General features: G+C 44.2%; 1 protein-coding gene across 5 annotated transcripts in view; it reads left to right on the top strand.

The window, feature by feature from the left end:
• Positions 1–23362, top strand: part of CDK14 (cyclin dependent kinase 14) — a 551260-nt gene that overhangs the window by 412370 nt on the left and 115528 nt on the right. For all 5 annotated transcript variants that reach the window (XM_056519057.1, XM_056519056.1, XM_056519058.1 and 2 more), the window contains one exon: positions 19333–19381. In XM_056519057.1, the coding sequence (XP_056375032.1) occupies positions 19333–19381 (49 nt within the window). The remainder of the gene's footprint in view (positions 1–19332; positions 19382–23362) is intronic.

Here is a 23362-nt window from a genome sequence, read left to right as displayed (position 1 = left end):
TGTCAAAAAAATAGCCTATTTATTAGGCAGATAATGATGTTTGGGAAAGATCTAATTCAGTCATATAGGCAAATCGTCATATATATAAAATCTATTCCAGACCAGATTGATGAATTTTCCCTAGTTAGTCTCTGTTCCATCCACATTAGCGGAAAGAGCGAGGGCGCCGGTGGTGGTGGTGGTGGTGGTGCGCATATTTTTTAATTTATATTAACACTGGCAGGGAAAAGGTAGAGATCTTATTAGACCTAATTTTTTGCAGGTCTCTGCTATATATATATATATATATATATATATATATACACAGAGGGGAAGCCAAGGAAAGATGGAAACATGTCCAAAAGGCATCAAATTACAGATTAGACATTCTTATAATATGTCAACAAAAGTTAGATTTTATTTCCATCATTTACACTTTCAAAATAACAGAAAACAAAAAAATGGCGTCTGCAAAAGTTTGGGCACCCTGCAGAATTTATAGCATGCACTGCCCCCTTTGCAAAGCTGAGACCTGCCAGTGTCATGGATTGTTCTCAATCATCATCTGCGTAGAGATGTGGGGTGAACTTCAGAAACGATGGGAATATCGGCGCTGACCAAGGAGAGGACAATAGAGCCAGGTGTGTAGCGAACAGATTTAATCCAATGCGACGCGTTTCACCGCGCTTGCGCGGTTTCATCAGGCATCGATGTTGCCTGATGAAACCGCGCAAGCGCGGTGAAACGCGTCGCATTGGATTAAATCTGTTCGCTACACACCTGGCTCTATTGTCCTCTCCTTGGTCAGCGCCGATATTCCCATCGTTTCTGAAGTTCACCCCACATCTCTACGCCAATTCTGGGAAGGCTGCAGACTGAGATCATCATACCAAACGTACATCTTGGTTGTGTGGGAGTACGCACAACCTGGCAGGGTGAGCCTTACTTTTTCCCTCCCCCTCCCACACACCTGTGATCCGTTGGTTCTTCACAAGGGAGCGCCTGTTTTTCTCTTTTTGCTTCACTCAATCATCATCTGGGAAGACCAGGTGATGTCAATCTCAAAGTTTTTAAATGCCAAGACTCATCTGACCTTGCCCCAACAATCAGCACCATGGGTTCTTCTAAGCAGTTGTCTAGAAATCTAAAACTGAAAATAGTTGACGCTCACAAAGCTGGAGATGGCTATAAGAAGATAGCAAAACGTTTTCAGATGTCAATATCCTCTGTTCGGAATGTAATTAAGAAATGGCAGTCATCAGGAACAGTGGAAGTTAAAGCAAGATCTGGAAGACCAAGAATAATATCAGACAGAACAGCTAGCAGGATTGTGAGAAAAACAATTCAAAACCCATGTTTGACTGCGCAATCCCTCCAGAAAGATCTGGCAGACACTGGAGTTGTGGTACACTATTCCACTATAAAGAGATACTTGTACAAATATGGTCTTCATGGAAGAGTCATCAGAAGAAAACCTCTTCTACGTCCTCACCACAAAAATCAGTGTTTGAACTTTGCAAATGAACATATAGACAAGCCTGATGCATTTTGGAAACAAGTTCTGTGGACCGATGAGGTTAAAATTGAACTTTTTGGCCGGGATGAGCAAAGGTACTTTGGAGAAGAAGGGGAACAGAATTTAATGAAAAGAACCTCTGTCCAACATTTAAGCATGGGGGTGGATCAATCATGCTTTGGGGTTGTATTGCAGCCAGTGGCACAGGGAACATCTCACGAGTAGAAGGAAAAATGGATTCAATAAAATTTCATCAAATTTTGGATGCTAACTTGATGCGAAAAAACTGAAGTTAAAGAGAGGATGGCTTCTACAAATGGATAATGATCCTAAACACACCTCGAAATCCACGGGGGATTACATCAAGAGGCGTAAACTGAAGGTTTTGCCATGGCCTTCACAATCTCCTGACCTCAACATAATTGAAAATCTATGGATAGACCTTAAAAGAGCAGTGCGTGACAGACAGCCCAGAAATCTCAAAGAACTGGAAGACTTTTGTAAGGAAGAATGGGCAAAGATACCTCAAACAAGAATTGAAAGACTCTTGGCTACAAAAAGCGTTTACAATCTGTGATACTTGCCAAAGGGGGCAGTACAAGATATTAACTCTGCAGGGTGCCCAAACTTTTGCAGCTTCTGTTATTTTGAAAGTGTAAATGATGGAAATAAAATGTAACTTTTGTTGACATATTATAAGAATGTCTAATCTGTAATTTGATGCCTTTTGGAGATTTTTCCATCTTTCCTTGGCTTCTTTATGCACATTAATTCAAATTTTAACCTGGGGTGCCCAAACTTTTGATCCCCACTGTATATATAGATATATACACATACAGTTAGGTCTATAGATTTGAAATGAAACGAACGAGGATGTGCTTTAACTCCAGACTATCATTATTTGAGGGTACATCTAAATCAGGTGAATGGTGTAGGAATTTCAACAGTTTGCATATGTGCCTCCCACTTGTTAAGGGACAAAAAGTAATGGGACAAAATAATAATCATAAATCAAACTTCCACTTTTTAATACTTTGTTGCACATCCTTTGCACTCTATTACAGCCTGAATTCAGGTCAGGAGATTGACTTGGCCATTGCATAATATTCCACTTCTTGCCCTTAATGGGGTACTTCGGTGGAATTTTTTATTTTTTTTAAATTACCATGTTCCAGAAAGTTAAAACAGATTAGTAAATGACGTCTATTAAAAAATCTTTACCCTTCCAGTACTTTTCAGCAGCTGTATTCTACAGAGGAAATCCTTTTCTCTTTGAATTTCTTTTTTTGTCTTGTCCACAGTGCTCTCTGCTGACACCTGATGTCCGTATCAGGAACTGTCCAGAGCAGGAGAAAATCCTGCCCGAAACACTTCTGAATTCATCCTGCTGCTTTTGTCAGCAGTCACATCATGAATAAATCCAAGAGAAGTAGTTCCATTGGCACCATACATGCCCACTATGCCATGACACTCCCACCACCATGTTCACTGATGAGTAGTGTTGAGCGGCATAGTCCATATTCGAATTTGCGATATTTCGCGAATATATGGACGAATATTCGTCATATATTCGCTAAATTCGCATATTCGTAATAATCGCGTTTTCTTTTTGCATATGCGAAAATTCGCATATCCGGAAATTCGCATATGCGAAAATTAGCATATGCAAAAATTAGCATAAGCAAAAATTTGCATAAGCGGAAATTTGCATACGGTATGTAAAATTAGCATATGCACAAATTAGCATAAGCAAATCGCATAAAAATCACATATGCGGATATTTGCATATGCAAATTTTCGCATATGCGAAAATTTGTGCACCAGTCTCACACAGTAGTATTAGAGTCTTCTTTACACCACACAAGCTGGAAGCAGAGAGGGATGATCACTGTGATGTGTACTGTGAATTGCGAATATATAGTGCTATATTCGCGAATTCCGAATATTCACGAATTCGCGATTAGGCGATATTCGCAAATAAAATTCACATTGCGAAAATTTGCGAGCAACACTACTGATGAGGTGTATGCTTAGGATCATGTTCCTTTCCTTCTCCAGACTCTTCTCTACCCTCTGGTACAGGTTGATCTTGGTCTCATCTGTCCATAGGATGTTGTTCCAGAACTGTGAAGGCTTTTTTAGATGTCGTTTGTCAAACTCTAATCTGGTCTTCCTGTTTTTGGGGCCTCCCATGGTTTCCTTGTGGTGAACCCTCTGTATTCCCTCTGGTGACGTCTTCTCTTGATGACTCTGACACACATACACCTACCTCCTGGAGAGTGTTCTTCATGTGGACGACTGTTGTGAAGGGGTTTTCTTCACCAGGGAAAGAATTCTCTGCTCATCCTCCACAGTTGTTTTCCTTGATCTTCCGGGTCTTTTGGTGTTGCTGAGCTCACCGGTTCGTTCCTTCTTTTTAACCTGATAACGACCATGGACGAGTATAGACGTCCAGGTTGGCGGCCATTCCTGCAAATGGACGTCTATACTCGTCCATTATTCTCGTGGGTGCTGCCCAGTGCACTCACGAGATCGCGGCAGGGACTCGGCTGTATCACACAGCTGGGACCCTGCTGCACTGCCGGGACCGAAGTAAACTTCAGTCCCAGCTGTTTTAACCCTTACAGCCGTGGCCGGAAGTGACCGCGGGCTGTAAGTGTTATGACAGAGGGAGGGAGCTCCCTCTGTCTCCTCTGCAGCACCCCGCATCGTGGGGTGCTGTGTGTAATACGCGGCTGTCCGAGGCCTGCCGCACTGCCGGGAGTGAAGTTCACTTCACTCCCAATAGAAGTGACCGCGCACTGTAAGGAGTTCTGACAGAGGGAGGGGGCTCCCTCTCTCTCCTGCACCACCCCGGAGCATCGAGGGATGCTGCTGCATACCTGGGCAGCCAGGGGTCCTACAAAGACCCCCAGGTCTGCCCTGGGTATTGCCTAAGGCACGTCCTGATATGCTGCCTGCTAGTGAAAACTGGCAGGCAGCATATAACTGCAATGCTTTGGAATACTAAGTATTCCAAAGCATTAAAAAGTGTAAAAATAAATAAATAAAATAAAATAAAAGTGTAAAAATAAATAAAAATGTAATCAAAGTGTAAAAAAAAAAGGGTAAAAAAAATTAAATAAAATTATAAAAAAAACATTTATTAAATTTATCTAATAAAAAAACATGTAATATGCTGCGGATGTCCAACATGTGATCCTACACATTATGCAGCAGTCACGGTAATGAGCTCCCTGCTGCGTCTGGGTAGCTTTGTGTGTCCACTCATAGCGGCGGATTTCCCGCCAGCAGTCATGAGCGGACACATTGAGCTACCCAGCCGCAGCAGTGATGGATATATTCGCCATGAGCTGGTGCTTATTCCCACAACATGGCGGATATATCCATCAGGAGCCTTAACTGTCACAGACAGACACGTTATACTGCCAGCCGATCAAGGACCAATCAGAGAGGTCCCTGGTCCAGCCAATAACTTGTAGGGGTGCGGTATATAAATGGGGTCACTTGTGGGGGTGGGGGTACTGTTCTGCCCTGAAAGCCAAATGGCGCTCCTCTCCTTCTTAGTCCTACCACGCGGCCAAGGAACCATATATGGCCAAAGCGGGGGTATTTCCGAACATGGGACAAGCAGCTAAATAAAATATAGGGGGCATTTCTTTCAATATCAGAAGTGATGTACAAAAAATATGCCCCCCAAATGATGCATTTGTGAAAAAAAGCTAGTTTCGATTTTTTAACACTGACTTTGTAATAATTCCTGCCAAAAAACTATGGTATTAAAATACTCTCTGTACCCCCTAGCGAATACCTTGAGGGGTCTAGTTTTTAAAATGGTGTCATTCGGGGGGGGGGGGGGGTGTTCCTATGTTCTACTACTTCTCAGTTGCTGCAATCCTTGCTTAGCACATAAAAATAAGATGTACCTTTCAAATTTTCAAAATGTGAAGTAAATTTGTTAGGCCTCTAATACATCTAAAATGTGAATAATAAAAAAAAAAGTTGAGAAAATAAAGTAGACATATGAAATTATAATTTTAAATAAAAAAAAAAACATTATGTATAAATATATGCCACCTATTAACGTCAAAATAACAAAAAATCGTCTTTTTTTCAAAAATGTCACGGTTTCTTGCACTGTAAATAAAAAAATACAAATGATATCGATTAACTTTTAACTATTTTCATGTAGTACAACTTGTGACAAAAAAAACTATGTCAGAATTGTTTTCATTGGCAAAACGTTACCAGAGTTATTCTCAAATAAAGACATACATCCCAGATTTGAAAAAACAGGCCTGGTCTTTGAGGGGCGTAATTAGCTTGGTCCTTAAGGGGTTAAGAATGTTCCAAACAGTTGATTTGGCCACACCTAATGTTTTGGCTATCTCTCTGATGGGTTTGTTTTGTTTTTCCAGCCTAATGATGGCTTGCTTCACTGATAGTGACAGCTCTCTGGTTCTCATCTTGAGAGTTGACAGCAACAGATTCCAAATGCAAATATCACACTTGAAATGAACTCTGGACCTTTTATCTGCTCATTGTAATTGGGATAATTAGGGGATAACACACACCTGGACATGGTACAGCTGAGAAGCCAATTGTCCCATTACTTTTGGTCCCTTAACAAGTGGGAGGCACATATGCAAACGGTTGTAATTCCTACACCGTTCACCAGATTTGGATCTAAATACCCTCAAATTAAAGCTGACAGTCTGCAGTTAAAGGGGTACTCAACTGGAAAACATTTGTTGTTAAATCAACTGATAACAGAAAGATAAACAGATTTGTAAATTACTTCTATTAAAAAATCGTAATCACTCTGGAGCATACAGAAGCTTATAAGTACTAGAAGTATTAAGATTTTTTTAATAGACGTATTTTACAAATCTGTTTAACTTTCTTGCACCAGTTGATTAAAAAGCAAAACACAGTTTTCCAGCGGAGTACCTTTAAAGCTTTAAAGCATATCTTGTTCATTTCATTTCAAATCCATTGTGGTGGTGTATAGAGCTAAAAATGTTAGAATTTTGTCAATGTCCCAATATTTATGGACCTGACTGTGTATGTGTATGTCTATATATATATATATATATATATATATATATATATATATATATATATATATATATAGTTATAGATATATATACTGTGTTTATATCTCTTATATATATATATATATATATATATATATATATATATATATATATACTGTGTGTGTGTATGTATACCGGTATATATGTATATTTATATGTGTGTGTGTATGTATATACATATATATATATATATATATATATATATATATATATATATGTGTGTATATATATATATATACTAAATAAATAAATCTACATTTTCTTTTTTTTGCATTATGATTTGTCATTTGCATATCAATGAAACATTTTAATTATATGACTTATTTTTTTTTTATTGATGCTTTTTTTTTTATACAGAAATAGCTCCACTCCTGTCCACTGGCTGGGTCTGGTATTGCAGCTTAGGCTTATTTACTTCTGTGGGGCTAAGCTGCAATACCAAGCCCAGCCTATGGACAGGAGAGGTGCTGTCTATGGAAGAAGAGGCCTATATTATTCTAATGAAATCATAAAATCCCTTAAATGGGTACCTCCGGAGGGAAAAAAAAAGTTTTTTTAGATTGGTTTTCAGATCGACTAGCACCAGAAAGTTATACAGATTTTTAAATTGTTTCTGTTTGAAAATCTTAATCCTTACAGTACTCATCAGCTGCTGTATGCTTCAGAGGAAGTTGTATCGTTCTCTTCAGTCTAACCACAGTGCTCTCCATTCACCATTGTACTCCATTGTACCCTTATAGGGGTATTCTGGAGGAAAATATTGATTCATTGGAAAAAATTAAAGGAAAAAATTCATCGGGTCTGCCAAAAGTCCGCAAGAGGGGCAGATATGCAGATTGCTGGCAGACTTGTTAGTCATTGGTTACAATTGTGAATGTACCTTTATAGGGGTATTCCGAAGGTAAAATAAAAGGGTTTCAAATCGTCTGGTGCCAGAAAGTTATACAGATTTGTAAATTACTTCTATATAAAAAAAAAATCTTAATCCTTCCAGTACTTATCAGCTGCTATCTGCTCCAGAGGAAGTTGTGTAGTTCTTTCCAGTCTGACCACAGTGCTCTCTGCTGACACCTCTGTCTGTGTCAGGAACTGTCCAGAGCAGGAGAGGTTTGCCATGGGGATTTGCTCCTACTCTAGAAAGTTCCTGACATGGACAGAGGTGTCAGCAGAGAACACTGTGGTCAGACTAGAAAGAACTACACAACTTCCTCTGTAGTATACAGCAGCTGATAAGTACTGGAAGGGTTAAGATTTTTATATAGAAGTCATTTAAAAAATCTGTATATGTTTCTGGCACCAGATGATTTTTTATAAAATGACTTCTGTTTGTTTTGGGGGTCTTAGTCCTATACTTCCCAGAATGCACTTGTGGTGAGCCATGGGATGTGAAGATTGTATGGGGCAGATGTTATAGCCCATGGACAGGTGTTATTAACCCCTAAATATTCGTGATGCCAGGGCGTGGTTTTCCCAGTAACCACCCGAACGGTAGCACCGCTATAACAAGGTTAGGCAGGGCAATAATAGTCCAAGGCCAGGTTAGGGTTAATGGTAGCTTTACTGATGTAGACAGATGGAAATAGTCTTTACAGCTAGACCAGGATCGGATCCCAGAGAGGTGACCAGTAACACAGAAGGACCTCGCAGCTTGCTGGGACTTGTAGTGACTTTGACAGACGTTAGGACAGCCACACTGACTATAATAGACTTGACTATAGACTTGACTGGACTGTAGGTAGTGACAGCAGACATAGACTTGACTTACTGGCATGTTGCTGTAGGTGGCTTGAGGCCTCCAGATATGCTGGACACTGGCTCCGAGACGTCTGGTCTTTACTGTGCCTCAGCAGGAGGTAGAAGAGAGAATGTAATGGCTGCCCCTCTTATAAAGGGGGGCTGAGCCAGAAGCCCATAGGTCAAGCTGCAGGTCACCTGGTTATCTGGTGCTCTCTGGGTAACAAACACATTATGTGAACACATTATCATGTGACTAACTCAATGGTCTTTAAAGGTCCTTTATAAATAACACACATAACACCATACATAATGTAGATTACTATGGGGGAGACACTGCAGGAGGGCCCCTAGGACACAGAGGGACTCAACCTGACAGGGCCTAGGTACTGTGTGGGACCATATCCCATACTGGGACATCACACACTGCTTTCCCTCAGCACTTTATCACAGTCCTTCCACCATGCCTACTCCTCTCCCACAGAATATCTTATTTCACAGAATATTGTGCAATCAGCAAGGTGTTTTGTTTTTTTCTCCAAAAACAGCGCCACCCCTGTAGTCTGGTTGTGTGTGGTATTGCAGCTCAGTCCCATTGAAGGGAATGGAGCCAAGTTGTAATACCACGCACAACCTAAGGACAGGTGTGGTGCTGTTTTTGGAAGAAATTAGCTCTGTTTTTCTGTTCTTGGATAACCTCTATAAATGTCAGAATCAATGACTTACATGCATCGGCCAATGTTGCCAGGTGTTCTGCTCAGTCACGCTGGTGTTATTGTCTATAAATGCCATCACTAGGTCAGCAAAACACAAAGAAGCACTTTTTATTTTATTTTTTTCCCGGGCATGTTGTTGTCGAGTCTGGGACCAGATTATGTTTTGGAGTTCAGAACGGGGTCTGGAGTTGACTCGCCTCCGGCGGCTGCCTGCAGAGTGCGAGCGCTGACATTTCCGTAATTGTCATGCTGAGCAGAGCATCAATTATGAGCAATGTGACTATCTGTCTGTAATTATGGTAATACAATAATAAAAACACATCGGGGGCATTATGTGCGGCATCCAGCGCTCCCAGGGCATGTTGTGCCGGAGCCCACACAGGGCAGGATGTATTCAGATGTGTCTGAAGGTGACCTACCAAGAAGTCATACAAGGCTTTTCTATAGGTTTATACTATTATTTCAGCTTTAGAAAGTCAAAATAACAAAGAGAAAGAATTTGGGTTAAGAATTTAAGATTTTCCTAGTTAACGACGGAAAATATGGATTTTATAAAGACAGGAGGCGAGTATCAAATGCATTATCCTTCTTTATTCAGCCCAATAGCAGAAAGAAATGCAATGTAATGTAATAACAAAGAAAAAAGAGAGGGGGAGTGTTGGTCACTTAGCAACCATCTACGCCCCCTCTACATTCCGACCAATCCTCTTCCACCTAAGTCCATATTAACCAAGTCCAGCTCCACCTCCTCCTCTTTCTTTATGCAGACAGTCCACCGCAAACCGATACGGCAGACCAGGAGAAAGGCGTAACAAGTAGAACAGCAACACGAATCCCACGGCGGATCCAATCTTCGTCGAACTGTAGAACTCAACCTTTCTGGTAAGAACTGGAACACGATCCATCCACAGACCTCCAACAAAGAGGTCCGAAACTCGGAGGAACAGAAAATTCATCCAACGGTACTCACTCGGGTGCAGCATTCAATACCCTGGAAAAGAAAAAACACCATGACAGGGATGGGAATAGGGAGGGTTGATACTCGCCTCCTGTCTTTATAAAATCCATATTTTCCGTCGTTAACTAGGAAAATCTTAAATTTTATGGCAGACAGGAGGCTCATATCAAATGCATGTTCAAAGTACCTAACAACAATATCACACAAGAAACATTATAACACTGACATAGAAACATGAGTCTCAGGTCGAAAATAAAACGTGCGAAACGTATTTTCCGAAGACCAGTCTGCTGCTTTCATAACGTCAGACAGAGAGACTCCCGCCTGAGCCACCTTGGTAGCCATGGCTCCTCTAGAGGAATGCGCTTTAAAAATGGAGACATCAACCCCGGCAAGGATCATTGTCAGACGGATCCACCGGGATAATGTTGGGGAAGACACCGGACGATGCGGAGTACAGAAAGATATGAGAAGTTGGGAAACAGAACCTGAACGCAAGTGAGCTGTCCGAAGCTCATAAGTCTTAAGACACCTAACCACACACAACTTAGGATGATCCGTAAAACTCGGATAGAACACCGTTCTCAGATCGGTTTTCGTCCGGCGAGCAATGGAGAAGAGCACACCCCCGGGTGTAAACTGTCTCCTCGATACCTCCAATGCTCGAACATCCGACACACGTTTGATGGATATCAAACACAACAACATGGTCAGTTTGAATGATAAAAACTTGAGAGATAAATCTTCATTATCCTCCCAAGAAGAAAACAACCGAAAAATCAGGGATACGTCCCAGGTAGAATGATACCTAGGAGCAGGGGGACGTTGAAAACGAATGCCGCGCAAAAGGCGACACACCAACGGGTGTTTACCCAAAGTCGCACCATCTACATGAGCGTGATGAGCAGAAATTGCGGATCTATACACATTAATCGTCCGATTTGCTTTACCAGTGTCAAAAGCCTCAGATAAAAAATTTAAAACTCCGGACACAGGGGCATGAATGGGATCCATCTGTTGTTGTGAGCACCAATGAACCCATAATCCCCTGGCAGATCGGTAAGCCGATCTGGTACCTGGAGCCCACGCATCTCGCATGAGGTCCCTAGCTGATCGTGAAATGCCGATACCAAAGTCCGGCATCCCGAGATCAACCAAACCACTAACCGCAACTGACCGGACAACACTAATGGATGCGCGTCCCCCATGGGGTCCAGCAGCAGAGACTGAAACAGGGGACAAATTCGTGGATAATCTATGGTCATCCCCAGAATCTGGGGAAACCAAGACTGGGTCGGCCACCAAGGAGTGAGCAGCACCAGAGTGGCTGCCTGAGACTCCGTCTGCCATAGCACTCTGGGAATCATGGCAAATGGGGGAAACGCGTACAACGTCCCCGAGGGCCACATTTGCAGAAACGCATCCGTGGCCAGAGCCTCCGGATCCGGTTTCCAACTGAAGAACCGTGGCAACCGTCGATTCAGTCTGGACGCGAACAGGTCTAGGTCCAAAGGACCCCATAGCTCCCAAATTGATTGGAAAATCGACGGATGTAAGGTCCAGTCGCTGCTGTCCATCAGATGCCTCGAGTTCCAATCCGCCACGGAATTGGAGACTCCCGGAAGATATTCCGCCAAAAGGAGAACGTCCCTCTGGAGACAGAATTGCCAAAAATCTTTCGCAATGTCCGCCAATATCTTGGATCTCGTACCCCCAAAGCGGTTGATGTACCGCACGGCCGAAACGTTGTCCATGCGAAGCAGGATACAACAATTTGACCTGTGGAATGCGAAACTCTTGACTGCAAAATAGCCCGCCAGAAGTTCCAAGCAGTTGATATGCAGTAGGGACTCCTCCGGGGACCACTTGCCGCCCGTGGAGGACGAGCCGCAACGGGCTCCCCATCCGCTCAGACTGGCATCTGACTCCACAATCAAATCCGGTTTGGAGGTGAATATCATCCTGCCATTCCAATCCTGGACGTGGCGGAGCCACCAGTACAGGTCGGCGCGGGCCTCCTGAGACAGAGGAACTCTGTCCGCATAAGAAAGACCCTCCGCTAGTTTCTCGGTCTTCAGGCGTTGTAATGCTCTGTAATGGAGAGGGGCCGGAAGAATGGCCTGAACGGAGGCCGACAAAAGGCCCACGATGCGGGCTACCGCCCGTAGTGAAACCAAATCTCTCCTGAGCAGGGACCTTATTTCTTTGCGAAGCAGTGCAAGCTTCTTGTCCGGAAGACTCAAGATGGCCATGGGGGTGTTCACCATGAAACCTAGAAACTCCACGTCTTGAGTGGGAACGAACACAGACTTTTTGTGATTGATTAAGAACCCCAAATCCGTGAGAAGGGAACAAGTCCAATCCACGTGTAGTGACACCTGCTGAGGGGATTGAGCCATAATCAATATATCGTCGAGATATATGATAAGTCTCACCCCTCGACTCCTGAGAAGCGCCATAACCGGTCTCAGGAGTTTGGTGAAACACCACGGGGCGGATGAGAGGCCGAACGGAAGACAGGTGAATTCCCACTTCCCGTCGTCCCAGAGGAATTGGAGATACTGCTGGGAAGAAGGGTGAATTGGTACCGTGAGGTACGCGTCTTTCAAATCGATCTTTGCCAGCCAATCGTTTGGAAGAAGAGAATCTCTGAGCAGATGTATGCCCTCCATCTTGAAGTGGCGATACGACACATACTCGTTTAGATCCCTCAGATTTATGACAGGCCTGTGGCCTCCGTCTTTCTTCTTCACCAAGAAGAGATTGCTGAGGAAGCCCGGTTTGTCCATAGACACCCGGACAATGGCCTTTTTGTCTAGCAAGTCCGCGACCTCTTGGTTTATCAGAGTCCTGTCTGCCTCTGAAAAGCAAAGATTTGTCGGCCACCTTGATTGGACCGGTTCTAACATGAAGTCTATCATGTAACCCGATACCACTTGCAGCACCCAAGGGTCTGTAGAAATCATGGACCAGTGGTGGAAAAAATATCGTAGTCTGCCCCCCACTGGGGCTGAACAAACACTCTGTACAGTCCAACCCACCTGTGTTCCTGCCTCTGGAGAACCCTCTGGAAGTACCACGTGCCCTCCAGGGCCGTCCTCGGGTTGGGTAAAAGGGGTTGGTTGGCACGGGTGCAGGGGCCGCCTGAGGTTGAGGTCTGTCCTGCACATACTGGACGGTGGGTCTAGCATAGGGTCGAAAATAAGCACCTCTGCCGGAAGGTCGACCCTTGCCCCTTCCGGCTTTGCCGAAAACCTTAGCGGATTTTTTCAATGAGGATTGCGCCTTGTCTAGGCTGGAGAACAATCCTACAAATGTATTAATGTTTTTAATTAGAGAGTCTCCAAACAGGAGGCCCTCAGCAGATGGGCCCGGCTCTTCGGTAGCTAAGTGTGTCAGCTGCGGGTCAAGCCGCATTAGTATCGAGCGACGCCGCTCAGCGGACATCGCTGAGTTTGCATTGCCCAATAGACACGTGGCCCTCAAGGCCCAGTTTCTGAGGACACCCGCGTCCACTAAGCCGCCTGTTGCCACCGCATGCTCAGCCATGTTGAGAATTTTGGTAAGCGGTCCCAAGACGTCCAACAACTTGTCCTGTACGGACATGAAGGATCTGTCCAGACCCTTCTTCGGGTTTTTACCAGATTTGAGCAAGTATTTAATAAGAATCGGGTCCAGTTCAGGAGTAGCCGCGACCTTGTTGGCCACTGAAGGTCGCGGACATTCCGATCGTAACTTGCTGCGGTTACTGCGATCTAAAGGTTTCCGTAGCCACGCCTCCACATATTTCGCCACCTGCGGCAGCGGGGACCATTCCCCAGACCTGGGATGTTTAATGTCGTCCGGGTCAAAAAATGGCACCCCCAGGGAGTCCAATATGGCGTGCGGATTGCCCGTAGCAGTAGCAGACCCGGTGGGGTCGCACTCCTCCATATCACCTACCTCCTCTTCATCGCCTTCGATAGAAGAGGGTAAAGACACCTCATAATCCGCCTCAGACTCCGCCTCCGATTCCTCAATGTATGAATCGGGTTTTGACCGCTTAGCAGAGCGTGTCGCCCGTACATCATAGTCGTCCTCCCGGGCGGAGGGTCTTAAACCCGATTTCGGGTTGGCGCCCGAATGAGAAGGGCCGCCTGAAATATTTTGTCTATCTCCCACCGTCAGCAATGGTGTGGGAGAGGTCATGGCGTCCGAGCAATGGTGGCGTTTCCTCTCAGACTTACCGGACTTCTGAGGTTCAGAAACCGGACTAGGTACGGTCGCCGTGGACGGCGGACCTGCAGAAACCACTGCAATGTCATTGCGGGATTGAGATACCGCCAATGAGATGGATTTGGAAATGTTGTCATTCATGACCGCCATGGCGGACGTGAGAGCGGATGTAATGGAATTGTTCACTAGCTGGTGAATTTCAGCAGCGGACATAGAATCAGTATGAACAGTATGAGCAGGAATGGGGCCATCCCCCAGGGTCATATCCAATTTATTATCCATCATATAGCACAGGGAAAAAACAATAGAGGTCAGGTCTGTAAAGAGAAAAAGTGGGGTAAGCCACAGTAAGTACTTGTATATATAGGCAAAGGTATATATGTATATAATATAACAACCGTATGTACAGTAAGGAAACAGGCGCAGTCCGCTCCGTAACCTGAGGGTTACTGACACAGCTGTCACAAACAGCTGTACGTCAGCAACACAGCAGGATCGCGGCACTGTCAGCGCTTCTGTCAGAGCGCTTCCAGTAGCCGTAGTATGCCACGGAGCCCTGCGCGAGTCCCGGCCGTACCCAGTGTTCTAACACACTGTGGGAGGCCGAGCCGCGTATTCTCGCGAGACCCTGCGCGCTCACGAGACGCGCTGACGCAGCGTGTACGAGAAGCGCGCAGGGAGCGAGATGAGGGGGCGGAGACGAAGGGAGGAGAAGAAAGCCGACGTCACCGCAATGGCGACGGCCCGAAACAACAGGTAATGAGTGTGAACCGCGAACGAAAGACGCGGAACACCGGCAGGGGCCAAGAAAGGGGACAAACACAGGAGAAAACAGTGTATTAACGCCAGGGAGGGCAGATACGTCTAGAGACAAAAGTACAGGGAAAAACCACAAAAGTAGGGGAAAAAGATGCAGAAAAGGCCCGGTGTATGAAGTATCTACACCGGGTTATATAGTACAAAAAAGGAAAATCGTATGACAGAACATAAAACAGTGAGATCTGGCACAAACAACCAGACACTGGAGTAAATACTTATCTGATGTTAACACTGCTATTGAGCAGAAAGAAAGAGGAGGAGGTGGAGCTGGACTTGGTTAATATGGACTTAGGTGGAAGAGGATTGGTCGGAATGTAGAGGGGGCGTAGATGGTTGCTAAGTGACCAACACTCCCCCTCTCTTTTTTCTTTGTTATTACATTACATTGCATTTCTTTCTGCTATTGGGCTGAATAAAGAAGGATAATGCATTTGATATGAGCCTCCTGTCTGCCATAAAATCCAGGAAGATGAATCACTGGAAATGGATCAGATTTACATATCGTACGTTATCCTGCAATACAGCTGATACTTGTTGAGTAACCGGGTTTACCTGGTCTTCCTACCTTAAAAGGGTACTCCGCCCCTAGACATTTTATCCCCTAGCCAAAGGAGGGGATAAGGTCCTGCCGCAGATCTCCCTGTTTAGAGCGTTGGGTGCAGCGCCGGAGGTTCGTGACATCACAGCCGTGCCCCGCTCGTGACGTCACGGCCACACCCCCTCAATGCAAGTCTAAGGGAGGGGGTGTGACGGCCGTCACGCACCCTCCCATAGACTTGCATTGAGGGGGCATGGCCGTGACGTAACAAGCGGGGTGTGGCCGTGACGTCATGAGCCTCCGCCGCGCATCGCCAGTCATCCGGCACGGAGCTAATACCCCTTTAACCCCTTAACGACGCACGGACGTAAATGTACGTCCTGGTGATGTGGTACTTAACGCACCAGGACGTACATTTACGTCCTGAGCATAACCGCGGGCATCGGAGCGATGCCGGCATCATGCGTGGCAGGTCCCGGGTGTGGATCGCAGCCAGGGACCCGCCGGTAATGGCGGACACCCGCGATCCCGCGGATGTCCGCCATTAACCCCTCAGATGCCGTGATCAATACCGATCACGGCATCTGCCGCATCGCGGTCACTTAACAGGATGATCGGATCGCCCGCAGCGCTGCCGCGGCGATCCGATCATCCTGCACGGCAGACGGAGGTCCCCTCACCTGCCTCCGCTGTCTTCCGGGAGTCTTCTGCTCCCCCAATAAAAACGTAAATTGGCCCATTAAGGTTTTGCCAAGATGTATAAACATATCAATTTTTTTTTATTCTGACAGTGCCAATTCAAATATATTATTAAATAAAAAAAGTTATTAATGAAAGAAAAAAATACAAAGTACGTAGTGATCTGTAGAATAAAGGTTAAACACTATTTATACCAAACAAATCTAAAAAAAAATTGGTAGAATTCCCCCCCCCCCCCTCCAAAAAAAAAAAATAATAATAATAATGATAATATAGAATAAAATGTAATTAATAAGTTTTATATCAAATAGGGCAAAAAATAAATAAAAATATAACAATGCTAACTAAAACGATAAAATGTAATAGCTGTCAAAAGACTGTGGTGCCATACGGAAAAAATGGTCGTCTACGCATAGCTGGAAATAGGCCGTGTCCTTTAGGGGTTAATGTAAACCCTGCAAATGTTCAATAGAAATAGGGCACTGCGGGCATTGTTGTTTGCTGGTGAAATGGACATGTCCTTGTAGAACACACAGGAACAGACATTTCTTCTGGTAGCTGAATGTTTGCAAACCTTGTGCAATAATGAATGTGCGGAGCGCGGCGGTATTATTGTTAATGTCTGTGTGATCGGCGCCGTCTTCATCTCCCGCTGTTTGACTTGTGCTGCACCTGGAGGTTTAAATTAATTGGGCCATTCTGATCTGATGTCCTGACATTGTGAAAGCCGCTAATGGAGAAGCTGCAAAGTTTACCCGACTAAAGTTGAATTGGGAATCAGTCATTTCTCATGTGCTGTGTACGGTTTTCCTGACATATTTTGCTCTTGCATTTATTAAGTAATGTCACCTTAAAATATAGATTTAACTTCTCTGCTGAGCCTAAACATATACACATCTGTGGTGGCCCAGTACAGGAGTTGCACCCCTGTACCCTAGCTGTCCTGTCAGGCAGCCTCCATACAGTGACCCCTGGGCCCCCCTACACCTGTCCCCTTGTATAATTATCTCTATGCTGATGTTATACAGTATAATGTATATATAATGTGTTATAGCTTTAAGATCGGTTGTCATGTGATGAACCCGTTATGTGATTGTAACTTAGTGAGGTATCAGTGACCATGTGACCTAAGGGTGACCTATGGGACCCCCTCCTAGTCTCCCCCATATAAGCCCTGGGTGAAGCTAGCACATTCTCTTGGCTCTTACTCTCTTGTATGCTGAGGAACAGTTTGGTCAAGTCCTAGATGTGTCTTGAGTCCAAAGGAGGCCTAAAGTCAGTCAAGCAGCCACAGATTCTCAAGTCCATTGCCCCACAGGTCAAGTCAAAGCCTGGTAAGCTACAGAAGGGGTGAAGTCAGTCATAGTCTGTCATAGTCAAGTCATTCCAAGTCATCCTGTCTCAAGTCAGTGTGGCCTGCATCCAAATTGTCCAAGTCCACTATAAGTCCCAGCAAGCCCTAAGGTCTCTGAAGTCACTGGTCACCTCCGTGGGCCTAGCCAAGCTGTATAGACTGTTACACCTGTCTGACTCAGTAAAGCTGCCGTTGTTCCGTAACTTGGCGTCGGAGTCATTATTTGTGCCTAGCCCAGGATCCAGTGGTATTCCTTCGGGTGGTGTACAGGATAAACCACACCCTGGCGTCACAAACACAAGGGGTTAATGCCATCTGCCCATAGGGTATTTCCATCTGCCCTGTGTCACACACTCACCACACATCTGTAATCTGTAAAAGGTTTGTCAATTTTATTGGTTTATTGCTGTGCAGTTTGGAGTGCCCCCTATAAAAGCAGTCTGGATGTGTAGCCTGGAGCTCCCCCAAAAACAGCAGTTGGGCTGTGTAGTCCTTCTATAACAGCAGTCTGGCTGCGTAGTATGGAGTACCCCCTATAACCACAGTCTGGCTGTGTAGTGTAGAGCTCTCCCTATAACTGCAGTCTGGCTGCGTAGTGTGGAGTACCCCCTATAACTGCAGTCTGGCTGTGTTGTGTGGAGCTCCCCCTATATCAGCAGTCTGGATGTGTAGGCTAGAGCGCCCCCTATAACAGCTGTCTGGCTGTGTAGTGTGGAGCTCCCCCTATATCAGCAGTCTGGATGTGTAGGCTAGAGCGCCCCCTATAATAGCTGTCTGGATGTGTAGTCTGGAGCTCCCCCTATAAAAGCAGTCTGGATGTGTAGCCTGAAATGCCCCCTATAACTGCAGTGTAGTCTGGAGCTCATAATTTAACCGCTGTCATGAATGGTGCATCACGTAGGGCAGGGAGGAGTGAGCCCCAAGCTGACCCTGAACCTCTTTCTCTGCCTACTTGCACAACTGTCCTAATGGTGGTTCACAACTGGGCGCCAGTACCTTCGCTAACTAAGGTACAGGGGCGTCATAGTCAAAATAATAAACGAGAACTGTACAGGTCGGGGACACAGTCAATAAACCAGAATACAGAATAACAGCAGGAAAACAAAGTAGCACAAAACAGACATCAGGGAAACATGCTAACAGGAATATAGCATACAGACAGAAGCCTAAAAACCAAAACAAGATAAACGACTGATATGATAACGTGAACAGGACAGGTAAACTAGGAATTATATACAGCAAGATATATCCAGGGATGCAGGGGTTGAACAGTGATAGACTAAATACTATGAATGACAAGAATAGAAACGGACGCTCAGTTGGCTTTGTAGTCTGGAGTTCCCCCTATAGCAGCAGTCAGACTGTGTAGTTTGGAACTCCCCCCCCCCTATAACAGCAGTCTGGCTTGAGTAGTCTGGAGTCTTTACATGTAATCTTTACTGATTCCTATAATAGCATTTGGATGTGTAGTCTGCAGCGCCCCCTCCAGTCTACCAGGACAGTTGACTTCAGTTTACCTAGCAGCAGCTCTAAACCAATTCTTGGAGGGGAAAATAAAAACACAAGTCACAATCTTAAGAAAATATACAGCATACAGAATATGTCTAGACACATTCTTCTACTTGAATTTATTTTCAAGAAAACCTATAAATGATGTTGAGCCTGAGCTTTGTGTTACATTTCACCGAGACCTGTTTGTGTTTTACAGACCGGTTCACACAGTACGGTCCTAAGAATCTCCGACAAGCTTGGAACAAGTAAGTGTAATTCTAGAATTTTCTAAATAAATTGTTGCTTCATAAATAAATCCCTTTGTTTTATCTTGTACTGTTTATTCTTCTTTCTGCTTGTATTTACAGTATTAAATCATAGTTTGTCAGATCTCAGTTTAAGTACTGAGTTTAGTATATAGTATATAGTTTTGTATACAGTAAGACTGGACCTCATTTGTCATAAGAGTTTGTTCATCTCCATCTGTCGTGTAGCAGGACTTGGCTCCATCTAAGATATTGGCTATAGTGATCTTGCATTAAAGGGGTACTCCGGTGGAAAAATTTTATTTATTTATTTTTAAATCAACTAATGCCAGAAAGTTAAACAGATTTGTGAATTACTTCTATTAAAAAAATCTAAATCCTTCCAGTACTTCTTAGTGGCTGTGTACTACAGAGGAAATTCTTTTATTTTTGGATTTATTTTCTTTCTGACCACAGTGCTCTCTGCTGACACCTCGGTCCATGTCAGCAACTGTCCAGAGCTGGAGAAAATCCCCATAGCAAACCTCTCCTGCTCTGGACAGTACCTAAAATGGATAGAGGTGTCAGCAGAGAGCACTGTGTTTGTGACAGAATAGAAATCCCAAAAGAAAAGAATTTCCTTTGTAGTATACAGCCGCTAATAAGTACTGGAAGGATTAAGAATTTTGATTAGAAGCAATTTACAAATCTGTTTAACTTTCTGGCACCAGTTGACTTAAAAAAAAAAAAAAAAGTTTTCCACCGGAGTACCTGCCTTTAATACTTTCTAGCCTTCTACTAACTGTTACTAGAAGTGGTGCTATAGAGTCCTAAACACTGCGCGATAGCATGGACAGTCATAGTCCATCCTAACAGAGACTGCTACATTTCATCATACTAATGACACAGTCCATTATAAAAGTGACTTCCACAGTTCATCATGACAATGGCTGCCACAATGCTTCATAGCCGTGACTACTACAGTCCATAATGACAATGACTGCCACAGTCAATCAGAACTGTGACTACCACAGTCCATCATATCAGTTATGGCCATAGTCCATAATGAAATTGACTGCCACATTTTCCTATAACATTGACAAACATGGTTCTTCTTAATAGTCACTTCCACAGTCCATCACAACATGGACTACAAAAGTCCATTATGACATTGACCGACAAGGTCCATGGTAACAGCCTACCACATCTGCTTATAGCAATAACTGCTACAGTGCTGCTATAACAGTGAATTCAAAACTTATGCCATGATGGTGACGGCCAACATGCCACCATTACAGTGAATACTAAAGTCCATTATGACAATGACTGACGCAATCCATCATAATGGTGACTATCACAGTCCATCATGACAATGACTACCACAGTCCATCATAACACTGACTACCACAGTCCATCATATCAATGACTACCACAGTCCATCATAACACTGACTACCACAGTCCATCATGACAATGACTGCCACAGTTCATCAGAACGGTGACTACTACAGTTCATAATGACAATGACTTTCACATAACAATGACTTTCACATTCTGTTATGAAAAAAACTGCCACAGTCTATCATATCAGTTTTGGCCACAGTCCATCACAACATGGACTGCAAAAGTCCATTATGACAATGATTGACAAAGTCCATAGTAACATAGCCTACCACATCTGCTTATAGCAATGACTGATATAACAGTGACTACAAAACTGCTGTAACAGTGACTACAAAACTTATGCCATGATGGTGACGGCCAACATGCCACCATAACAGTGACTACTAAAGTCCATTATGACAATGACTGCCGCAATCCATCATAATGGTGACTACCACAGTCCATCATGACAATGACTACCACAGTCCATCATAACGCTGACTACCTCAGTCCATCATGACAATGACTGCCACAGTTCATCATAATGGTGACTACCACAGTCCATCATGAAAATGACTGCCACAGTCCATCATAACGCTGACTACCTCAGTCCATCATGACAATGACTGCCACAGTCCATCATAACGCTGACTACCACAGTCCATCATGAAAATGACTGCCACAGTCCATCATAACGCTGACTACCTCAGTCCATCATGACAATGACTGCCACAGTTCATCATAATGGTGACTACCACAGTCCATCATGACAATGACTGCCACAGTTCATCATAACGCTGACTACCACAGTCCATCATGACAATGACTGTCACAGATAATTGTCTGTGCTTCCCTACTCAGCTGCACATTCTTCCCTCGGTGACTTATATTGTTTCTCAGCAGCATGAATGTTAGTTTATGAAGTTGAGATGACAAGATTATTATCTGACATATATTGTAACAGGATGATTTCTCCCCCCGTAAAGTTGTCTGGAACAATTTACAAGAGCATCTCTCCCCTGGCTCCGCTCTCTTGTGGACTTGTTCTTAATTATGTCATTCAATGATGTCGAAAACAATGTGTCTCCTTGTAGCCTCATAGTAAGATTAGTCACCGCTAGTCATGTAAAATGACCGCTAATTGACTGCCAGAGCCTACATCTATATGGCGGTATGGAAGCAGCAGCAGCGGTGCAGTCACATCGTAATGACTTTGCGTTTAGGCATCAGGATTCAGTTCTCATGTTCTTCAAACAAGAGCAAAATACAGATGTAACGTATCAAGAAATGCAGAATCCTTTCCCCTACTGTGTTCTCCTTAACGGATTTTGTGCTCATTACCGGTTATTGACAACTGTGTTGTGGATCTCGCTGTGTGTACAGGGATAGATGGATTCCACTAGGTTTCAAAGCCTCCTCCAGCTGGTTATCACAGATTTAGCATTGGGCGATGCGGCACAGCCACAAATGATGTGTGTCATTGTCAGTGTGAGGCGTAAGATCTATTGCTCCGTCTTCTCTGTGTAAAGTGCGCACTCGAGGACGGAATTATATGTTTGCCAAATGTCTCAGTTGGCTCATTCCTAGGTGTGTATGACTACCACAAGACCTCTTCTCATCCCCCCCCCCACCCCCTGTGCATTAACAGCTCATTCCAACAAGGGGTTAACCAGCTGTATAAAATTGAGGACCTTCTGTATCCTCAGGATAGGCCTTCAAAATTAGATTAACAGGGGTCGAACTCCCAGGAACCTGCCAATCAGATGGTCATGCGAGTGCCACAGTCTGTGCAATATTTACCAGTGCTTTTACCGGCATACTGTACTATTTGTAGTGGCGGTTCAAGCTACAAAAATGATGTTTTTATTTTTTCAAGTGAATAGGACAATGCTGCAGTTCCGCACTGCCACTAGAAATAATATGGTGATGCTGCCGAATGTTGAAGAGACTGGTCCTCATCTGGCTATGTAGTGGGGAACTCCCCCTATAACAGCAGTCTGGCTGTGTAGTTTGGAGTTCCCCTACATATAACAGGAGTCTTGCCATGTAGTCTTGACTGACTCCTATTACAGCATTCTTATAGGGTTGTCCAGAGCGCCCCCTATGACAGCAGTCTGGATGTAGACCAAAGTATCAAAAACTCATCAAGCTTTATTAGTACAAAATGCACAAAGATAAGACAAACACTTAAAAGCACATAAAATTAGAGATACAAATCCACAGGGGCAGGAAGGGGGGGGGGGGAACTGGTCAGGGTACATCAGATTCATGTATACAATGCCACAGGTACAAAAAAAATGGGTAATAAATCAATAAGCCGGGAAGGGGTTAAATCCCGATTAATAGCCCCATAACAAGGTGCATAGAAACTAAATGGATTTCACCTGTAAAGATTATATGCAGGCTGAAACTGAGAACCCAACAGGACGTAAATAAAGTATAAACAGTAAATTACCTAGTGGAGAGGGTAAGACTAGACCGCCATGGCCCAACGTTTCACCAAGATAGGCTTCTTCCGGGGCGTGTCCTCAGGTTAAAGACTGACTATGTTTATATACCAGTGTACCCAATCAGATACCCGAATTATACCCATGTGACCCGACTTGCGAGCACGTCATGC

Source organism: Hyla sarda, chromosome 5 (assembly GCF_029499605.1).
Source record: "Hyla sarda isolate aHylSar1 chromosome 5, aHylSar1.hap1, whole genome shotgun sequence".
In the NCBI taxonomy this organism is placed as follows: domain Eukaryota; kingdom Metazoa; phylum Chordata; class Amphibia; order Anura; family Hylidae; genus Hyla; species Hyla sarda.
This window is presented reverse-complemented; position numbering and strand designations above follow the sequence as displayed.